General features: G+C 40.3%; 1 protein-coding gene across 1 annotated transcript in view; it reads left to right on the top strand.

Moving 5' to 3' along the window:
• The window catches only part of HERPUD1 (Homocysteine-responsive ubiquitin-like domain member 1), a 117355-nt gene extending 100469 nt beyond the window's left edge, over positions 1-16886 (top strand). The window contains exons 5-7 of the mRNA XM_051210908.1: positions 2375-2551; positions 5550-6010; positions 14478-16886. Coding sequence (XP_051070933.1) covers positions 2375-2551; positions 5550-6010; positions 14478-14973 — 1134 coding nt within the window. The 3' untranslated portion in view covers positions 14974-16886. The remainder of the gene's footprint in view (positions 1-2374; positions 2552-5549; positions 6011-14477) is intronic.
• The last annotated feature ends 954 nt before the right edge of the window (positions 16887-17840 follow it).

The following is a 17840-nucleotide window of genomic DNA, read 5'->3' as shown; positions in this document are numbered from 1 at the left end:
AGTCTCTTTTTGAATGCATAAGTCAGGTTTAAGTTTTTTGATCATAATGGCTTCAGCAAAACGGAGGGTGGTCGTACTTCTTTGTCTATCGATAATTTTGAAAGCATGCAGAATGTCGATGGTGTGCCCGGTGTCAAGTAGATGTCGAGCTATTGTGTTGTTGAAAGCCTTAGTCCCACGCAGCCTCAAGTTTTTTGGAACATGCTCAGAAATGCGGACATGCACTCTTCTCTCAGTTCTTCGAATGTATGTGCTTTGGGACGTACATGTAAATTGGTAGATGCAGTTGGAGCTACTGAGAAAAGAGGGCTTGTCGATTTTGGTTTGTTGAAGTGAGCAGTTCGTTTGCCATACTGTCATAAGTTTTGCTGCTGGGTAGGTGACTTTCAACGCAGAGTTTATTCTGTGATTGATTATTCCAGCAATTTCATCACCTTTGAAACGTAAGTGTAAGAAGCAGGTTTTCCTTTCTACTCCATCGTATTTTTTATGAGGATTACTTTTTGCATATTTCTGGATAAATTCCAATGGGTAATCATTATCACGTAGAACATTAGTAATCAGATTAATTTCATCATCTAGGTATTCTTTTGAACAGATTTTTTGAGCGCGGTCAAAAAGGGTTCGTACAATACCCTTTTTGTAACTCATTGGGCAGAAACTGTGGTAATTGAGATATAGACCACTCCAGGTATTTTTATGGTGAATATGTCTATGTAATTTACCATCAGATGTTCGTCGGATCCCAACATCAAGGAAATGGAATTTGTCTTCAGCTTCTTGTTCCATAGTAAACTCTATGTCCTCGTGTGCTTTATTAAATAGATCGAGTAGCTTAATGGCGTGTTCGTGATTGTTGCAGACGAGGAATGTGTCATCAATATATCTGCAATACAGCGTAATACCATCGATTACGTGCTTAAGCTTTTTTTGTTCTAGGTTTCTCATAAATATATCGGCAAGAATTGGACCCAATGGGCTACCCATGGCAACTCCATCGATTTGGCGGTAAAGGACATTATTGAATTGAAATTGTATGTTTTTTGTACATAAAAAGAGTAGCTGTTTAAAATCATGGATTGGTAGGGGTAGAAGTTCAGGATAATCACATATGATCTCTATCGTTTCTTCCAAGGGGATGTTTGTGAAGAGCGATGAGACGTCAAATGAAACCATACATTTATCGGAAACATTTAGGTTGTCGAGTTTATGTACAAATTCAAAACTATCTTTTAGACTGTAAGGTGTTAGTTTCTTTCGGATTGGTTCAAGGCACTTTGTCAGCCAGCGGGCGAGTTTATGGAAAGGCGAATTGGCCATGGATAATATTTGTCTAATCGGGATATTGGGCTTGTGAGTTTTGGGTAGGCCGTATAAGTACGGTAATTGTGATCCTTTAGGTTTAAGTTCATTGTATGTATGATTATCTATTAGATTTTTCTTTAGGAGATCTCTCAATTTATTTACAAGTCGCTTCTCTGTCGTCTCTGTTAAATCTTTCTGGGTATTATCGATGATAAATCTAGTGGAATCATTTAAAGTAGACATTATTTTGCTAATGTATTCATCTCTGTTAAGAACGACTACACCGGAACCCTTATCTGGACGAAGTAGCATTATTGTTTCATCTTTCACAAGTTTTTTCAAAGCTAGTTGGTGATCTTTAGTCAACACTTTCGATTGTGGGGTTGGTGTCGTTATGTACTGGTTTCGATTTCAACCAACCACTTTCACTGTTAACTTCATCCAATTAATTTCGGATTTTCAACCACAACCTAATAATTATTATTATAACTTACAGCAGTATCGGTTAAACAGTTAGCCTACCACTACTTGGTCATCTGTACATACATTTGTTTGGATTGTATGGTTGTCGTACTAAACATTGTAGAACCACTCTCAATCATCAAGCATACTAAGCGACTTTGTGAATGGGAAGTTTTTCCACAATATCTACTTCAGCAATTGTTCTCATATCTACGTCTAACCAAAATTTATTGTTTCTAAGTTAACTAGTGTATTTTTTCCATGTTTAGGTAGTTAGTTATTTTTTCTTTGATCAAATCACTCTTTACTACGTAGGGATGCTTGATGAAAATATAGATTGGCTTCTTGTATTTCATATAAAAGAAGTATCTGGTGGTGGACTATGTAGTCCTCAAAGAATAGAATCTGTCTTAGTCAGTTGAGATATCTAAATGCACTATTCTCCACAGAGTGCATATAGTATACCCTGCTTCACTATTGTTTCTTCAGTCAACTCGTTCCCCAACCTTTTTTATCTATCATCCATTTAGTTAGTGGAGATTCACTTCTATATTTTGGAATTCCCTCACATATGGATTATGTATGTTTACCCATCTTTTAATTTTAGATTGAACAAGCGAATTCTATTTCTGGTGTTGATATCAAAAATTTATTTCTTGAGTTAAGAAAATGTCGTATGGGTATTATCCAGACAGCTGACCAGTTAAGATTTTGTTATCGAGCAGTCATTAAGGCTGCGGATACTTTACTTGGTATGTCAGCTGATCAAAGACCGTTTGCCAAGGTAAACCCAACATACTTATTGGAGCCACTTATATTATTTATCTACCATAATATTTATTCCTAAGAGTTCAAATGAATCTCTACCATCCATACGTTTCTATGGGAACTTATCAGTCAATACATTTAAAAGGATTTTAAAGTAATTAAAAAAAGCCTCGAAATATAAAAAAGTGTGGTAATAAGACAATAGACTTCTCAGTCATTAGAAATATTTGTAAATTGAGTGAGTTTTCGACTAGTATTGATTCTAAAAAATGATGCTTAATAGATCTAACATCTGACTGACACTATTTTAATGTAGTTCATCCAGTAGTAGTATGTTTGTCAGCATTACCAAAACTGTTGATTTCATAGCTTGGCAACTAATAAACTTTTCACTTCCTAACCCATCATTGACTTCAGTCATAGGACACAGAGAGTCCACCGAGGGGAGTTAAAAGATGCTGATTCCAAAACCATGGTGAATATGGGCTCCAGAATCCGAAGAAAACAAATAGCGTATGAACTCATTGTTGGTCACCGACTGAGACCGCATCTCCTAACATTGTTCCACTGTGTTGTGGATTAGACTTTCAGGTCGATGGCTCTGCGTGTGATCCCCCAAGAAAACCACCTGTTTCGGTTTACACAACCGGATAGTATCACAGCACAAACACAAATCAAATGACGATTACTACTGGAAATACTATTCGTACTTCAATTAGCGTTCAGAAGAATCACGTTAACAATGATTTGATAACATTCATTTTTATGTTCTTTATATATACTACGTCAACTATATACTCCCCTCTATTCTCATTTTGTGTATTCTAATTTTTCAACTTATACAATAGCTCATCTATGGTGGAAACCCTGTCCTATCCAAACGATCTCAAGTCACTGACTGGTCGAAAGTTGAGTGATACCACCGACTACGAATAAGGAGACCACGTATACCCTTCAAACTGGCCTCCTTCAACGTTCGCACACCTGTGCAGATAGGACAACAGGTAGGGTCGGCTATTTCCTTAGAAAGCCTCAGCATCGATGTCTGTTGTCTATCCGAGACAAGTATTCAAGACTCTAGTGAAGCACTACAAATTCGCTCTCCATCTGTCGCTTCGAAAAGTTGGTTTCACGTGCGTTTATCCGGAGACCCTGTGGCATCTTTGTCTGTTTTTTTGGCGCTGGTATTTCACCAAGCACCAGAGTTAAGGTAGCACTAATGGATTGAATCCTCGTTACCAGTCCGTTATATGCTGTTAGATTAGAAAGTTCCATCAAATTACGAAGACGTCGGTGTAAGAAACAATGTCTTTTCGTCATCTCCACTTATGCTCCGACAGATTGTAGCCCGGATTCTATCAAGGATGCGTTTTATCACCAGTTAACTGTTCGTTTACAGAAAGTGAGTTTGACAGATATTGTAGTACTAGCCAGAGACTTGAATGCTTAGGTCGGGCGTCTAGACACAGAAGCGAGTCGTTTAAGTGGTCGATGGGGGCTTGTTGGTCGCAGGCGAAGGAACGATGACTAACTACTGCAACTTTGAGTAGACTACAACCTGTTTCTGGCTAACACTCACTGTCGGCGCAGTCGTCGCCGACGTGCTACTTGGAGTTCTCCTTCTGCATCTCAAGCCTGGACTCAGGTTGATCACATCGCGATCGACTATCGCTGGCGTGGTTGTGTACAAGGATGCCGCTCATTTTGGAGTGCCTATCTGGATTCTGATCGTGCCCTTGTTTACACTAATCTTATCTTGTGTTTCATACGCTAACAAATTCATCGTTCCAAATGGATCGACGTCAGCAAATTGGATGCAGCTTCTGTTGCAACTAAATATCAAACCTAGTTAGGTTCAAGGCTAGCTACCATCCCACGGAAAAGTATAGATGAGCACTGGTTGCATTTGCATGACGCCATGAAAATGGCGAGTAAATTCGCTTGCGGCTTCGCGAAATGCCCCGTTTATAAGCGCTGAATTTCTACAGGATCGTTACAACCCGTTGACGCACATCGGCCTATTCCGAGTGACTGCGAGCTTGACCATAAACGAAGATTATTATGTAATGAAATTGTGCGAAGTTTGCGTATGAACCGAGAAGCTTGGTGGTCGGAGCGTACTAACGAGTTGGAAGCAGCAGCTGCATCTTGTGACTTCCTGAAGCTCTTTCAACTCATCCGAGACACTGGCAGCAAGAAGTCAGGTGTATGAAACAATCTGTCAAGCTGGCAGAATGTCAATCGATAACATCTACCGACATCTTGGACGATAGTCTGGGTTTTTCGAGCAGCAGTTTAACTGGTCTGCTGCCCCGGCGACGTCTATTAGACTGTCCTGCTCTCCATGGCAGGTGGCGACTGATCCACCTGACGAGGCGGAAATCTGTAAGGAACTCCGACTCTTGAAGTGTCACAAATCACCAAGCTCAGATGACCTACCTCCGGCCCTTTTTAAAGTGAATGGAATGTACATGACAAATGGCTGACTGAATCACGATAAACCCTCAGTCGGGACCTTTAACGGATATCTGATTTTGTCAAAGTTTTCCTACTTAAGCATACTAGAACCTGAATAGTATCATATGATTTTAAAATAACTGTGTTACTACAGTAGCCTAGTACATAAAAACCAGCGACGAACACCGATAAATGTACAGTCAGTATGAGTGTTGTACGGACTAATCGACGTATGAGTTTTTTTATTGTCATATCTAAACGGATTAGTTACAAGCAAACTGGAAAAATTTCATGCACAAGAAAAATAGATTTTCTTTGTCATGTGAATGATAATTAGTTTGTCGTGTTCAAGCTTCGAATGTGCTTGTATGTTTAGAAATAATTGCAATCTTGACTGCACTTTAATCTTTACCACAGATCCGTTCTGCTGATGCTTACTGTGGAGTAAATCATTTCGAATATCTCAAGAATTCTCATTATTGCGAGATCTCATCTTACTTTGTTTTATAAGCAGGTTTTCAGTTTATGCCCTACCTTGTTTTCATTACAATTGCCAGTTTGAACCGGATAAGGAGGAAGAGGAAAATGTGTCGGAACCTTCAAGCGAAGATGATTCAGATGATATGAGCGAACAAGGCGAAGTTGAAGATCTTGCTCTGGATGATTTCGATTCAGAAGAAGATGTCGCTGTCGGTGATATCGAGACAGAACTGTTTAATCCATTGAATGATGTCGGTGTCAGGTTTAGAAATTATGAGTTTGGTTCTAGTCTTAATACCCAAAATAAAATCACTATCTCTCAGTTACGTAGTTTAAACTCTCTCATCACGTCTGAAGCTGATTCAGATCCACTCCAGTTACAAAAAGACCGATCGTCAGTTGAACCAAATCACTTGCCAGATTACTCAGACATTAATATGGTCCTAAGAAGTCAAGCATATCACGCCTTCGAAAAACCAGAAAATGGACTATCCGAATTATCCGCTGCATCAAATATTCATGCAAATTCATGTAACAGGTTAGTATACTGCAATAACACCATTGTACACAAGGCGCAATAAAATTGCACTATATTCGAAAATATTTTTCATCCTTTCATTCATATTACAGGAGTATTTCTGTTTTAATTCTCTTGGAATATCCTATCACAGTCAGTAAAAACTATTTTATTTATTTGGCTATGTCTCTGAAATAAATTTCGCCACTGAATGACAGCTGTTACTCCTGTAAAAAGCTACAGCTATTTATTTTTGAACTAAGCCGGTCGTCTACCTGATTTCGACAGTAATATATTTATTAGTAGGAAACGGAATCATATTCACCTGTCATTAAAACCATTCAAACGCACATGAACCAAGGCAGTGACCGTGCCTATTTCCTTGGTAGATATGTGGAGAACACATGATTAGTAGTTACTGACTGCTTTTTCAAGTTTACACTAAATGTCAGTTATAGATGACTATATCAGACAAGAACAACGTACATATCCCTCAGTCAGTAACAACGTAGAACATTGTACATACGTACATCAGTTCGAGTTGCCACACCACATTAGCACAGAGATGCAGTTGTCGATTCAAATCCCGTAGTGGTAGAGGTAGTAAAAGTACAACCATTAATCGGAAAGATTAGGGTTTGAAGATGTTATTCAAGGAGTATAATCCAGTGAAATAAATTTGGAAAGAGAAAAAAAAGACAAGGAGGAATAATGAGATCAAAATTTGGGAGAACACAAAGAGTGTATGCACCTGCACCATTGCAAACGATTTTGAGCCATGTCATTCAGGGTCTCTAACCATCGGTTGCTATCATCTCGCGGTCCCCAACCAGGTAGTCTATACCTACCAACGTGGATCAGTTCACTTATCAGTGACTTCATGGACTTGTGCCATGTTTTGGTCTGGCCGCCCCTAGCTTTCTTCCAACCTACTCCTATACCATTGAACATCGCACGTCGAGTCAGTCGGTGGTTGGGCATACGTAACACATGTCTCAGCCATCTCGACTGATGAAGCTTCACTACTTCATCAATTGATTTGCCATCCTTACCTAGTACCCGTTTCCTAACAACTGCATTACGTACTCAATGGTCCCAGGATATACGAGCAATGTTTCGAAGACACCTATGATCGAATACTAGTAACCTACGAATATCCCCTACTCTTACTGGCCATGTTTCACTGCCATAAAGTAGGACGGGACGAACTGCTGCGCAGTAAACACGTCATTTGGTTGATAGACGGATATCTCGCCTACGCCGTAAATGACGCAAGTTGGCAAAAGCTAGTCGAGCCTTCTGTATCCGTGCTGAGATTTCGTCACACACCAACCACAAGGGCTGATGAGACTTCCAAGACGAGTGAAGTGGTTGACACGCTCAACTACTTCACTCCCTATCATTAGTTCGGGTGTCAATGCAACCCAATCCTGAAGCAACATTTTGCATTTCGAGGGAGAGAATCGCATCCCGAACATGCTTGCATTGTTGCTTAGAGTGGTCAGAAGACTCTTCATTTTGTCAGCGTCTTCACCAAATAAAATATGTCATCGGCATATTCCAAGTCAGCAAGTGAAACTCTCGGTAGAAGTTCAACCCCTGGAAATTTAGACTAGGAATGTGTTATCTCTAAAAGTATGTCGACGACAAAGTTGAATAAGAATGGAGAGAGTGGACAGCTCTGACGAACACCACTTGAGGTAATCAATTCTGATGACAGTTCGCCATAAGCTCTCACTCGACCAGTTGTGTTCGAGTAGAGAGCCTTTACAAGGTTAATGTACTTCTTTGGTACTCCTTTCAGTGACAAACACTGCCATAGAACCTTACGATCAACAGAGTCGAATGCCGCCTTAAGGTCGAGAAATACTACGATTATGGGGCGTCTGAATGTGTGTCTGTGTTCTAGAACCTGACGTAGTGTGAATATCTGGTCTATACAACCACGTCCAGGTCGAAAACCGGCCTGATTTTCTCTAATCTGCTCTTCACGAGCTTTAGTTAGGCGTCGAAGTATTATTGAAGCTAATATTTTAGACACTATATTCCTCTGTGATTGTCACAAGAGGGCTATTGTCCTTTCTTATAGACTGGCACAATCAGTGATTGAGACCAGTCAGATGGGATTACGTACAGTTCCCAAATTCTACCTAAGACCTCAGTTAGTCTCACCGCTAATACTGAACCACCATCCTTAAAAATCTCAGGAGTAAACCTGTCAGGGCCTGCTGCCCTCCCTCGCTTCAAAATTCCTATTGGTTTTTGAACTCTGTAAAGAGTCAGAGGACCTACATTAACTTGCCATTCAGGTTGACTGGAGATCGTGGGAAACCGAAATGGGGCTGAAGGCCAGTTGAACTGATCCCTAAAGTGTTCTGCCCATCTATCCAATCTCCTGGATTCAGGATGTGTAATATGTCCATCTTTCTCTGAGATTGTTTTGCTAACGGTCGGGTTCCTAATTCCGGTTTCCTTAACGAGTCTGAACAATTGTCTGCTATTACCTACTGCCGCTGCCTTTTCTATCTCTCTTGCTTTCGCTACTCACCACTGTTCACGGCCATTGCGTAGACTTCTTGCCAGCTTGCGCTTAAGCTGACTCCGCTCTTCATTATGTTCAGAGCCAGGTGGAATGAGTTTCCGAGCGTCTATCAGTGCGGTAGATGCTGTTGAGATCCAATGTTGCTCCCTAGTTTTGTGGTATACTGTACTAGCAGATATCACTGTTGTTTCCACAGCTTTTCGGATATTATTCCATGCTTCCTCGGAGTGGGCACCACAACATGGCTGCCCAACTGTTTTCCTAGTTGTTCCTGAAACATACTGTTAGCTTGACTATCATTAAGTAGGCCCCTAAGAGGTTTCCTTGCAGCGTCTTTCCTACGTCCAGTAAGACGCAAGCAAATACGCGCTCGCACTAGAGCATGATCTGAATCTAAGCATGTGCTCCAGAATGAGCGACAGTCTTCTATCGAACCCCTCCATCGGTGGCTGATAGCTATGTGATCTATTTGGATCCAACGTTGGGAAGAATTAGGGGGTCGCCATGTTAAAAGATGTTTTTCCTTATGCTTAAAGTTAGTATTTGCAAGGAACAGGCGGTTATCTGAGCATAGCTGCAACAGACGGTCACAACTATCTATTGTTTGAGCCACGACGCTATAAGATCCACCCAGGTGTCTTTCACTATCGCTTAGTGTACCTACTTGAGCATTAAAGTCACCAGCCACTATTACTACATCAGAGCGCCTAGGTTTTCGGAGAAGGTCGGAGAGCTTTCTGTAAAACTCATCTTTTACATTATCTGAGCTGCAGTCAGTGGGAGAATTGACAGAGACGACGAAGAGGCAACGACGAGTGTCCCTATCTTTCCGAGTTCTCACTGTTCCTTTTAGTCGGACAGCGCACAAACGACTGTCTACTGGGATCCAGTCTAAGAGAGCTAGTTCTGCCCTAGGACTCAATGCTATACCTACACCGGCGAGGCCACGAGAAGCAGCATCAGGGCTTCCAGATACACGAAGTGTGAGTCGATTTGGTTCTTTGTTTTGGCATGGTGAGGTCAAATGAATGACACTACTCGGATCCTGTGTGCGCGTTCCGGAGACGCAGCACACATCGACGGCGCGAGATTCTAAAGTCCTAGCCAGTGTTCGGACGTTATAAGCTCCAACATGAAGTTTAGAGCGTGGTTTCAGGAGACCAGGAATAACGTTCCGCGTACTCGAATCGTTTGCCCTAGCGGTACGAGGTGATAAAGGGACGTGAGAAGGGTTAGTCATGGAGATAAGAGAGATATTAGGAGCTGTAGGAAGGATTTGAATATGACCAACGTGGTTTCGTGTGCTGTTACGGGCATGAGGGCTGATATCACCTCCAGGCTGCCCACACCGTGGAAGGGTATTTCTTGAGGAACCTGAAAAGGAAATTGGATTAGTGTTGACCTTAATGACCTGGGAGCGTGACCACAGAGCCCAAGGGACAACTGCTTGAGGCCGGTCACGCACGGCCACTTGTGGGAGGGTTTTGACGTGTTAGCTCCGTTCTTCAAAGGGCCTTACCGCCGGAGACGGAAATCCATGAGGTAAGGTGAGGTGTGACATTTTTAGGGTCGACCTTTTCTAACCCCACCCCTCCTTGTGAGAAGGCAGCATCGCTGCAGATGCTGGTTGTCCGAGGGAAACACCTTACTGCTGTCACATTTCTCTACAGTCAGCAGTACGACTTCGCCCTCAGACCTTGAGTTGCTGCTTTTAGTCTTACCGTTCTCCAATCAACCTGCCTGGCATGGCAGAACCTACATATGTTCCAGCCAATATAGCTCGGTTGGGTCATCACGATAGGCAAGCCCGACCACCGTGTCAAGGTAGCAGCTTCGGTCGGGATATGTTCTCGAACTAGAGCATGGTTTAACTTTAAACATATACTCTATTATTAGCAATAGTCTTCTGTCGAGCCCCTTCTACAATGGCTGATGGGAATGTGGTGTATTTGAATCCATCATTGAGTCGACTGTGGGGGGTCGCCGCGTTAGACGATGTTTTTACTTATACCTAAAGTGTGTGCTTGCTTGAAATAGGTGATTATCCGAACATATTTGCAGCAAACGGTCACCGTTATGTGTTCCCTGTGCTGTGGCAATGTGAGATCTGCCTAAGTGCATTCATGTTCTGTTTAGTCTACCTGTTTGAGCGTTAAAATCACCTTCCACTATAGCTTATAAAATTCATCTTCAACTTCATCTGAACTGCAATCAGTGTTATCATAGGCAGAGACAACGAAAAGGCAACGGTATGTGTGTCACTATCTTTTCATGTTCTTATTGTTCCGTTTAGTTGGACAGCTCAAATGCAACTGTCTGTAAGAATTCAGTCTAACAAATCTTGTTCTGCTTTCGAACACAATGATTTACCTATACCAGTGAGGTCAAGGGAAGTAGCAGTAAGGTCTCCAGACACACGAACTAAAGTGAAACGAATGTCCGTATGCGCGTTTCAGAGACGCAGCATACATCGATGGCGCAATAATCTAGTCCTGTCTAAAGAAACCTGTTGTTCTATCTGACCCACACACACACACTAGGTTCAAACATTAAAAACTCCAACATGTAGTTTGGAGTGTGGTTTCAGGAATAACATTTCGTGAACTTGAATCATTAGCATTGTTAGCTCGTGATGATGAAGTTGTACAAGAAGGATTATTTTTGGGAATGAATTAATAGGTGAGGTAGGGATTTGGTCACAAACTGATCTCGAGATTCGTTAGAAGTATGAGGGTGGTTGTCATCCCCCGCTGCTCACATCGTAAAAGGATGTTTCTTCATAAGGGACCTAAAACGAAAACTGGATTTGTGGTGGTCTTGGCGACGTGGGAGCGTGACCACAGAACCGTAGGAACAACTGCTTGAGTTCGGTTACCTCGGATATATAACTATGTTGTCTGACTCAGATGACAATTCACTACATACCCTTACATAAATGGCATCAAATAGAAGGGATTTTGTAGGGTGATCTACTTGTTCGCAACCTCCCAGTGTAAATGTGACCATCAAGCGATACGGTTGGTCTGACAATATTGCACTTGTTCTGTTTTTAGATTTTCAGGAAGCTAAACGTTCAGATGTAGTACTCGTAGTAGATGACTTTAATGCCCAGGTAGGTAATTGAAACCAAACAGAAAGGCATTTAGGTGGGCATTTTAGTATTCCGGCACAGCGAATAGATAATGGTGATCGTCTATTGCAACTGTGTTCAGACAGTCGTTTATTTGTAGCAAACACTGATTTAAAGCATAAGGAGAGACAGTTTGACATGGCGACCCCCTGCACCACACGACCGATGGACTCAAATAGAAAATATTGCCATCAGTCATCGCAGGAGAGGCTTGATAAAAGATTGTCGCTCATTCTGGTGTACCTGCTTGGACTCCGACCATGCTCTAATACGGGCACGTATCTGCTTGTGCCTCGCTGGACGCAGAAATGCCACACTAAAAAGACTCATTAGAATTGAATTGAGTAATGGGAAAACCAAAAGCTCCAGGAACAACTGAGGTCACATTTAGGTAGTACTGAAAACGAGGCTGACCTAGATATTGCTTGGAAAGATATACAAATATCTGTGGAAACAGTAGTGACACCTGTTAATTACTTAAACCAAAGAGTTACAAAAAACCAATGGATTTCCTCTAAGTCTATTTCACTAATGGATTCTCGTAAACTCATCCCATCAGGCTCTAAACACGATAAAGAGCGAAAACAAATCAGATCTAGGTTAAACAAAAGTCTAAGGAATGATCGTGAGCAGTGGTGGGTAACGAAAGCAAACTAGATTGAAAAGGCGAAGGCTGTAGGTAACGCAAGATAGCTCTACAAACTAATAAAAGAAACAGGAATTAATAAGTCAAGTGTAAGTGAGACTATTTCGGAAATAGACGACACTCTTATCTGCTCCCAGTCCAGACGTTTAGAACGATGGACGGAACATTTCAAGGAGCATTTCAACTGGTCCTCGGCTACTCTACAACTACCCTCCATCCCCAGACAGCCTGAATGAAACATTGAAGTAGGTCCCCCGACGCTAGCTGAAGTCCAGAAAGCTATAGCTAATCTGAAACGAGGAAGGGCAGCTGGTTCAGATGGATTGGCTCCAGAAGTCTTTAAAGATGGTGGTCCAATCTTAGCGATTAAGTTGACTAATATTTTAGCTAAAATCTGGGAGTTAAACGTAATCCCATCTGACTGGTCACAATCACTGATTGTCCCAATACATAAGTAAGGGTCAAAATCATCCTGTGATAACCATAGAGGGATTAGTTTGAATAACAGCATCTAAAATACTTGCATCAATAATTATCGGACGCCTAACTATGACTCGTGAACTGCAAACACGAGAAAAGCAGGCTGGCTTCAGACCTGATCGTAGCTGCATCGACCACATATTCACCATTCATCAGGTTCTAGAACACAGGTATGCTTATCGGCGTCCGACAATTGTGGTCTTTCTTGACTTAAAAGCAGCATTTGACTCCGTAGACCGCGAGATTCTGTGGCAATGTCTGTCATTGAAAAGCGTACCTCAGAAGTACATAAACCTTGTGAAGGCTCTTTACTCGAACACTACCAATCGAGTCAGAGCTTATGGCGAACTGTCGTCTGCTTTTGCAACATCAAGTGGTGTCCGTCAAGGCTGTCCACTTTCTCCATTTTTGTTTAATTTCATCATAGACCTATTGATGGAAATAACTTTCTCGTCGACTGAATTCTCGAGTATTGATCTCCTTCCAGGAGGTTCACTTATCGATTTAGAATACGCAGATGATGTAGTTCTCTTTAGTGAAGACGCTGACAATATGCGGAGTTTTGGTAGCACTGAGCAACAATGCCAGAATGTTTGGGATGCGTTCCTCTCCCTCTAAATGCAAATTGTTGCTTCAGGACTGGTCAACACCTGAACTAAGGATAGGGAGTGAAGTAGTCGAACGCGTTGACAACTTCACTTATCTTGGAAGTCTGATCAACCCCAATGGGTTGGTGTCTGACGAACTCTCAGCACGGATTCGGAAAGTTCGTTTGGCTTTTGCCAACTTACGTCACCTATGGCGAAGGCGAGATATCCGTCTATCAATAAAAGGACGAGTATGCTGCGCGGCGGTCCGTTCTGTTTTAATTTACGGCAGCGAAACATGGCCATTAAGAGTAGAAGGCACTCGTAAGCTACTAGTATTTGACCACAGATGCCTCAGAAATATTGCTGGCGTCTGCTGGGATCACCGGATAAGTAATAGTGAGGCCAGACGCAGGGTATTAGGAAATGATGGTGAATCAGTTGATGAAGTTGTGAATCTTCATCGACTGAGATGGTTGGGCCACGTGTTACGTATGCCTGAACACCGATTACCACGACGTGCGATGCTATCCGGTATTGGAGATGGTTGGAAGAAAGTTAGGGGCGGCCAAACCAAAACGTGGCATCAGTGCTTGAAGTCACTGACTTCTAGTCTGAGCCATGTTGGTAGATGCAGACTACTTGGTTGGGGTCCGTGTGACTATCATAACCAATGGTTGGAGACTCTCAGTGACATGGCTCAGAATCGATCACAATGTCGTCGGTGTATACACTCTTTGTCTTCCCTTAAACTAAGAGATTAAAATCTCTTCATATCTTTCTTTCTACGAACCAATTCTTTCTTCCTGTACTATATCCTTTTATGAAACCTTTCTTTTATATATTATCACCTCTGAATTAACTACTTTCATGAATCCGGTGTTCATCTTGTTGTGTTAATGAGGTGTGGCAATTTGGACTGATGCACATATGTGCCTGGTCCTACGTTGTAACTGACTGAGATTTTCCACAAATTCATCTCTCATTATGAGTGTATTTTTAATTCGTTTATTGTCAGTTGTTTTCTACGTTACATGTTTACTTGTTTCTATTATTCATCAACAAATATTAATGAATGCCGTTATTATTGATTGTCATTTCAGGATTAATAATGCTTTACCAACCAGTCAAATAGAACCATTTCTTTCAAGTTACGAGATTAGTAAAAAGAATCCTATTTTGTCTACGCTTTCTACATCGCATTCAGTCACACCTAATTTCTATCCAAATAATACTATTTCGCGTTCGTTGCACACTATAGGATCGAACGTATCTTTATTAAATAATACTTCTGAATTTGAAGATAATTCCGACTCATATGCCAAAGAATATTTAGCTGCTTCGATAGATTTACATGAACGTCGTACTGCTCGTCTAGCTCGACAAGCCAGAATGCGTACACAAATCGAAGTCATACGTACACGAATGCGTGAAACAGATATGACACGCAAAAGATGGCTTCCAACTCATGTGCTCCAGTATCTCCGCCGATTTTACGCAGAAAGCGGATATGTAAAAAGTAAAACTGGTGCCGTAATCAGCAGTATCCTTGTAGTTGCCGTTATGAGTTTCGGTACGATTGCTTATATCTACTGGTAATTCTACTGATTAAAATTTAATCTCACCTTTAACACTAGATAAATAAATCTTAACGACGCTCAATTTATTTTATCAAGGACTATGTCTTCTCCCAACTACTATGCGTTCAAATACTTCATGTAGTTCCTTCTCAGGTGACGATATCTGTTTATCTATGATATCAAATAATAAATGTCGTTGATACTTGGGTTATAAACATGAACCTACTCACAGACGTAGGTATATATTATTGAGACTTAAAAGCTAATCTCTCACTTTTTTTGCATTTCTTATTTATGAAAAGTGTTCCCACATTCTAATTTATATTGTTTTAAAATTAACTGATTTTGCCTATACATAATGTACTTCGTATTTTATAAAACCACAATGTTTAAAAAATAACCTATCACCATGATCATGCAATTATTTTACATCTATTCACTTGCTTCGGTATTATTTTATTCTTTGAGCTCTGTAACACAGAAGACACAATGTGGTTACATATCTAACCAGTTTCTTATTTGATCCATTGTAATTATTCTGCTACGATGTATGCAATTCAGATAAACAAAATTGTACACACGTACTTGTAATAACAAATATACTTTCATCCCTTTACCTCTCCAATAAAAAATCTGATCAAATTATCTTTAAATGTACGAATAACGAACTAAAACAGCTTAAAATGTTGTGCGATATTTTCACTAGTTCAATTTATGACAGCCTAAATTTAGGGCAATAGAACTGTGAATTGTACACTGATAAAATCAAACCTAAATGTGAACACATTATTACCATCGAATAAGGTACTCGAATGTCAATTTTTATTATTTTATCAGCATTTCAGTTCATTCACACATCACATCATTAGTTATTAATCATATGGATTGACGCATGATTTCCATGGTACTCTTTCCATTCTATTCCAACTGTCATCAACACAAACAGTATTTTCTAATTCGGGAAATTGTTGTTTTCTATGATTTCATGTAAAACCAAATGAACTTAACGCCGTTCATTTCCACATGATATACTGTGCACGATTGCTGAGTGTTGATAACAAGAAGTGTCAGTTATTTAGCGGCTATTATGTAGTATATTCAAGTTCCTTAACAAATAATGAATATTTTTACAGGAACATATTAACAAATGCGTACTTACCAGAAAAATACCTGATCGCATCAATAACCTGGATGATTTAATAAAACATCTAATCCTAGCAGAATTACAGGTTTCTATCTGTAACCTTTTTAATGAAAGGAAACATTATAAGTCATATTCGCCGAAATCCTAAGATTATGAAAGGAAACAAAAGCTAAATCGATAATGACAATTAGCTAGACTGATCTATAATTTGTTCATAGTCTTTAAGACAATTCCAAATAACCGTAAAATCACTATTTCAGGAACTACCTCGAAAACCACTCAGTAATCTAAAGATTTCCAAAATGTTAGAAACGCTACTCGGTATACTTGTAAGTCTCATCTAGCACGTTGTAAAGGTGCTCATATCTTGGCAAAACAAAAACGTCTTTCGTGAAATGTTTCAAAATAAGAATTAAAAGGTTTATCTTGTTTACAAAAATATATAACAATAATCACAACGGTGGATAAGGGAGATACAGCGGTGTTTTGCAAAGAAAAACGAATTTGTTGAATTGTATATTCTATACAACTAGCCTCATAGAAGCGATTGAATTTCTTTACACATGCGAGGCGGATTTAGACAGTCTGTCACTATTGGTGGTTCCCGTCATAAGAATATTGTTGTCGACCGCATTCAATTTGGCTGGAGTGAACGTTTTCTGAAACAGTTTTGATTTGTTCTACGCTATTTAAATTTGTGTTGATTTCAATGCAGTTATTTACTTATTCTCTGAAGAAGCAACTTGCCCTAAGTTGTAAAAAATCAGGAATTTAATCATTTATTCACTGGGTTGTTACAATTATATCATCATTTTATTATATGGTAGATTATTCATGCATAGATTAATATAGAAAAGCTTTATTATAACCATCTATTATGTTTCAAATTATTCAGAAGTCATCTATTTTGAAATGTTTAGTTTAGGAAGGTCATACTAGCTTTCCTAAAACAATCATCTAACCGAAACTGAACAGTGTATTAGGCTCACTTGTTGCATCTTATTAGTTTTATTTACAAGATCATGTTATTTGTTTCCATAAAATTGCATACCACCAATTGTGCTTGACTACAGCATATCTACCGTAAAATGTTTTGTTTATTTGAACACAAACATTAGTAAAAAGAGCACCGAATACATATGTGCTACACGATAACAGTGAGGCTGTAAAGAGGTAGAGAATGTAAAGTGCGTATGAGAAAAAGAAAACAACAACGAACAGAAACTAGTGTGTAAGAGTGTAATAATAAAAATAAAAAATGTAACCAGAAAGCATTCTTCCAGTTAAACAGGTTACGTTCATTTTTTATAAAGAAAGTTACAGCACGATCATCGCTCGCTTCTATTCTGAGCCACGTCTGGTAACGTCTCGAGCCACTGTGTTTCACCATCTCTAGTAACCCAACCAAGGAGTTGTGAAGGACCAACAGAAACCAGTCCTGTACAGCTCTCTTTCATAACACAACACCATGTCATACACTGACCACCTCCGATTTTTCCAACCGATCCCAGCATCGACAAGCAATGCACGACGTGGAATTCTTTGGGACGACATTCGTAGGACACGTCCAATCCACCGAAGTCGATGTTTCAAGATAGTGACACTAATTGAAATATCGTCACTGTGCCCGAAAACACGATGCTAACATGGTGTTGACACGATGACAGCAATTCTTCGAAGACAACAATTATCAAACAAAGTCGTCTAACATGCTCAACTCGGGGAGGCCAGGTCTCACAGGC

Source organism: Schistosoma haematobium, chromosome ZW (assembly GCF_000699445.3).
Source record: "Schistosoma haematobium chromosome ZW, whole genome shotgun sequence".
Classification (NCBI taxonomy): domain Eukaryota; kingdom Metazoa; phylum Platyhelminthes; class Trematoda; order Strigeidida; family Schistosomatidae; genus Schistosoma; species Schistosoma haematobium.
Note: the sequence above shows the minus strand (reverse complement) of the source record. Positions and strands in the feature narration are given on the sequence as shown.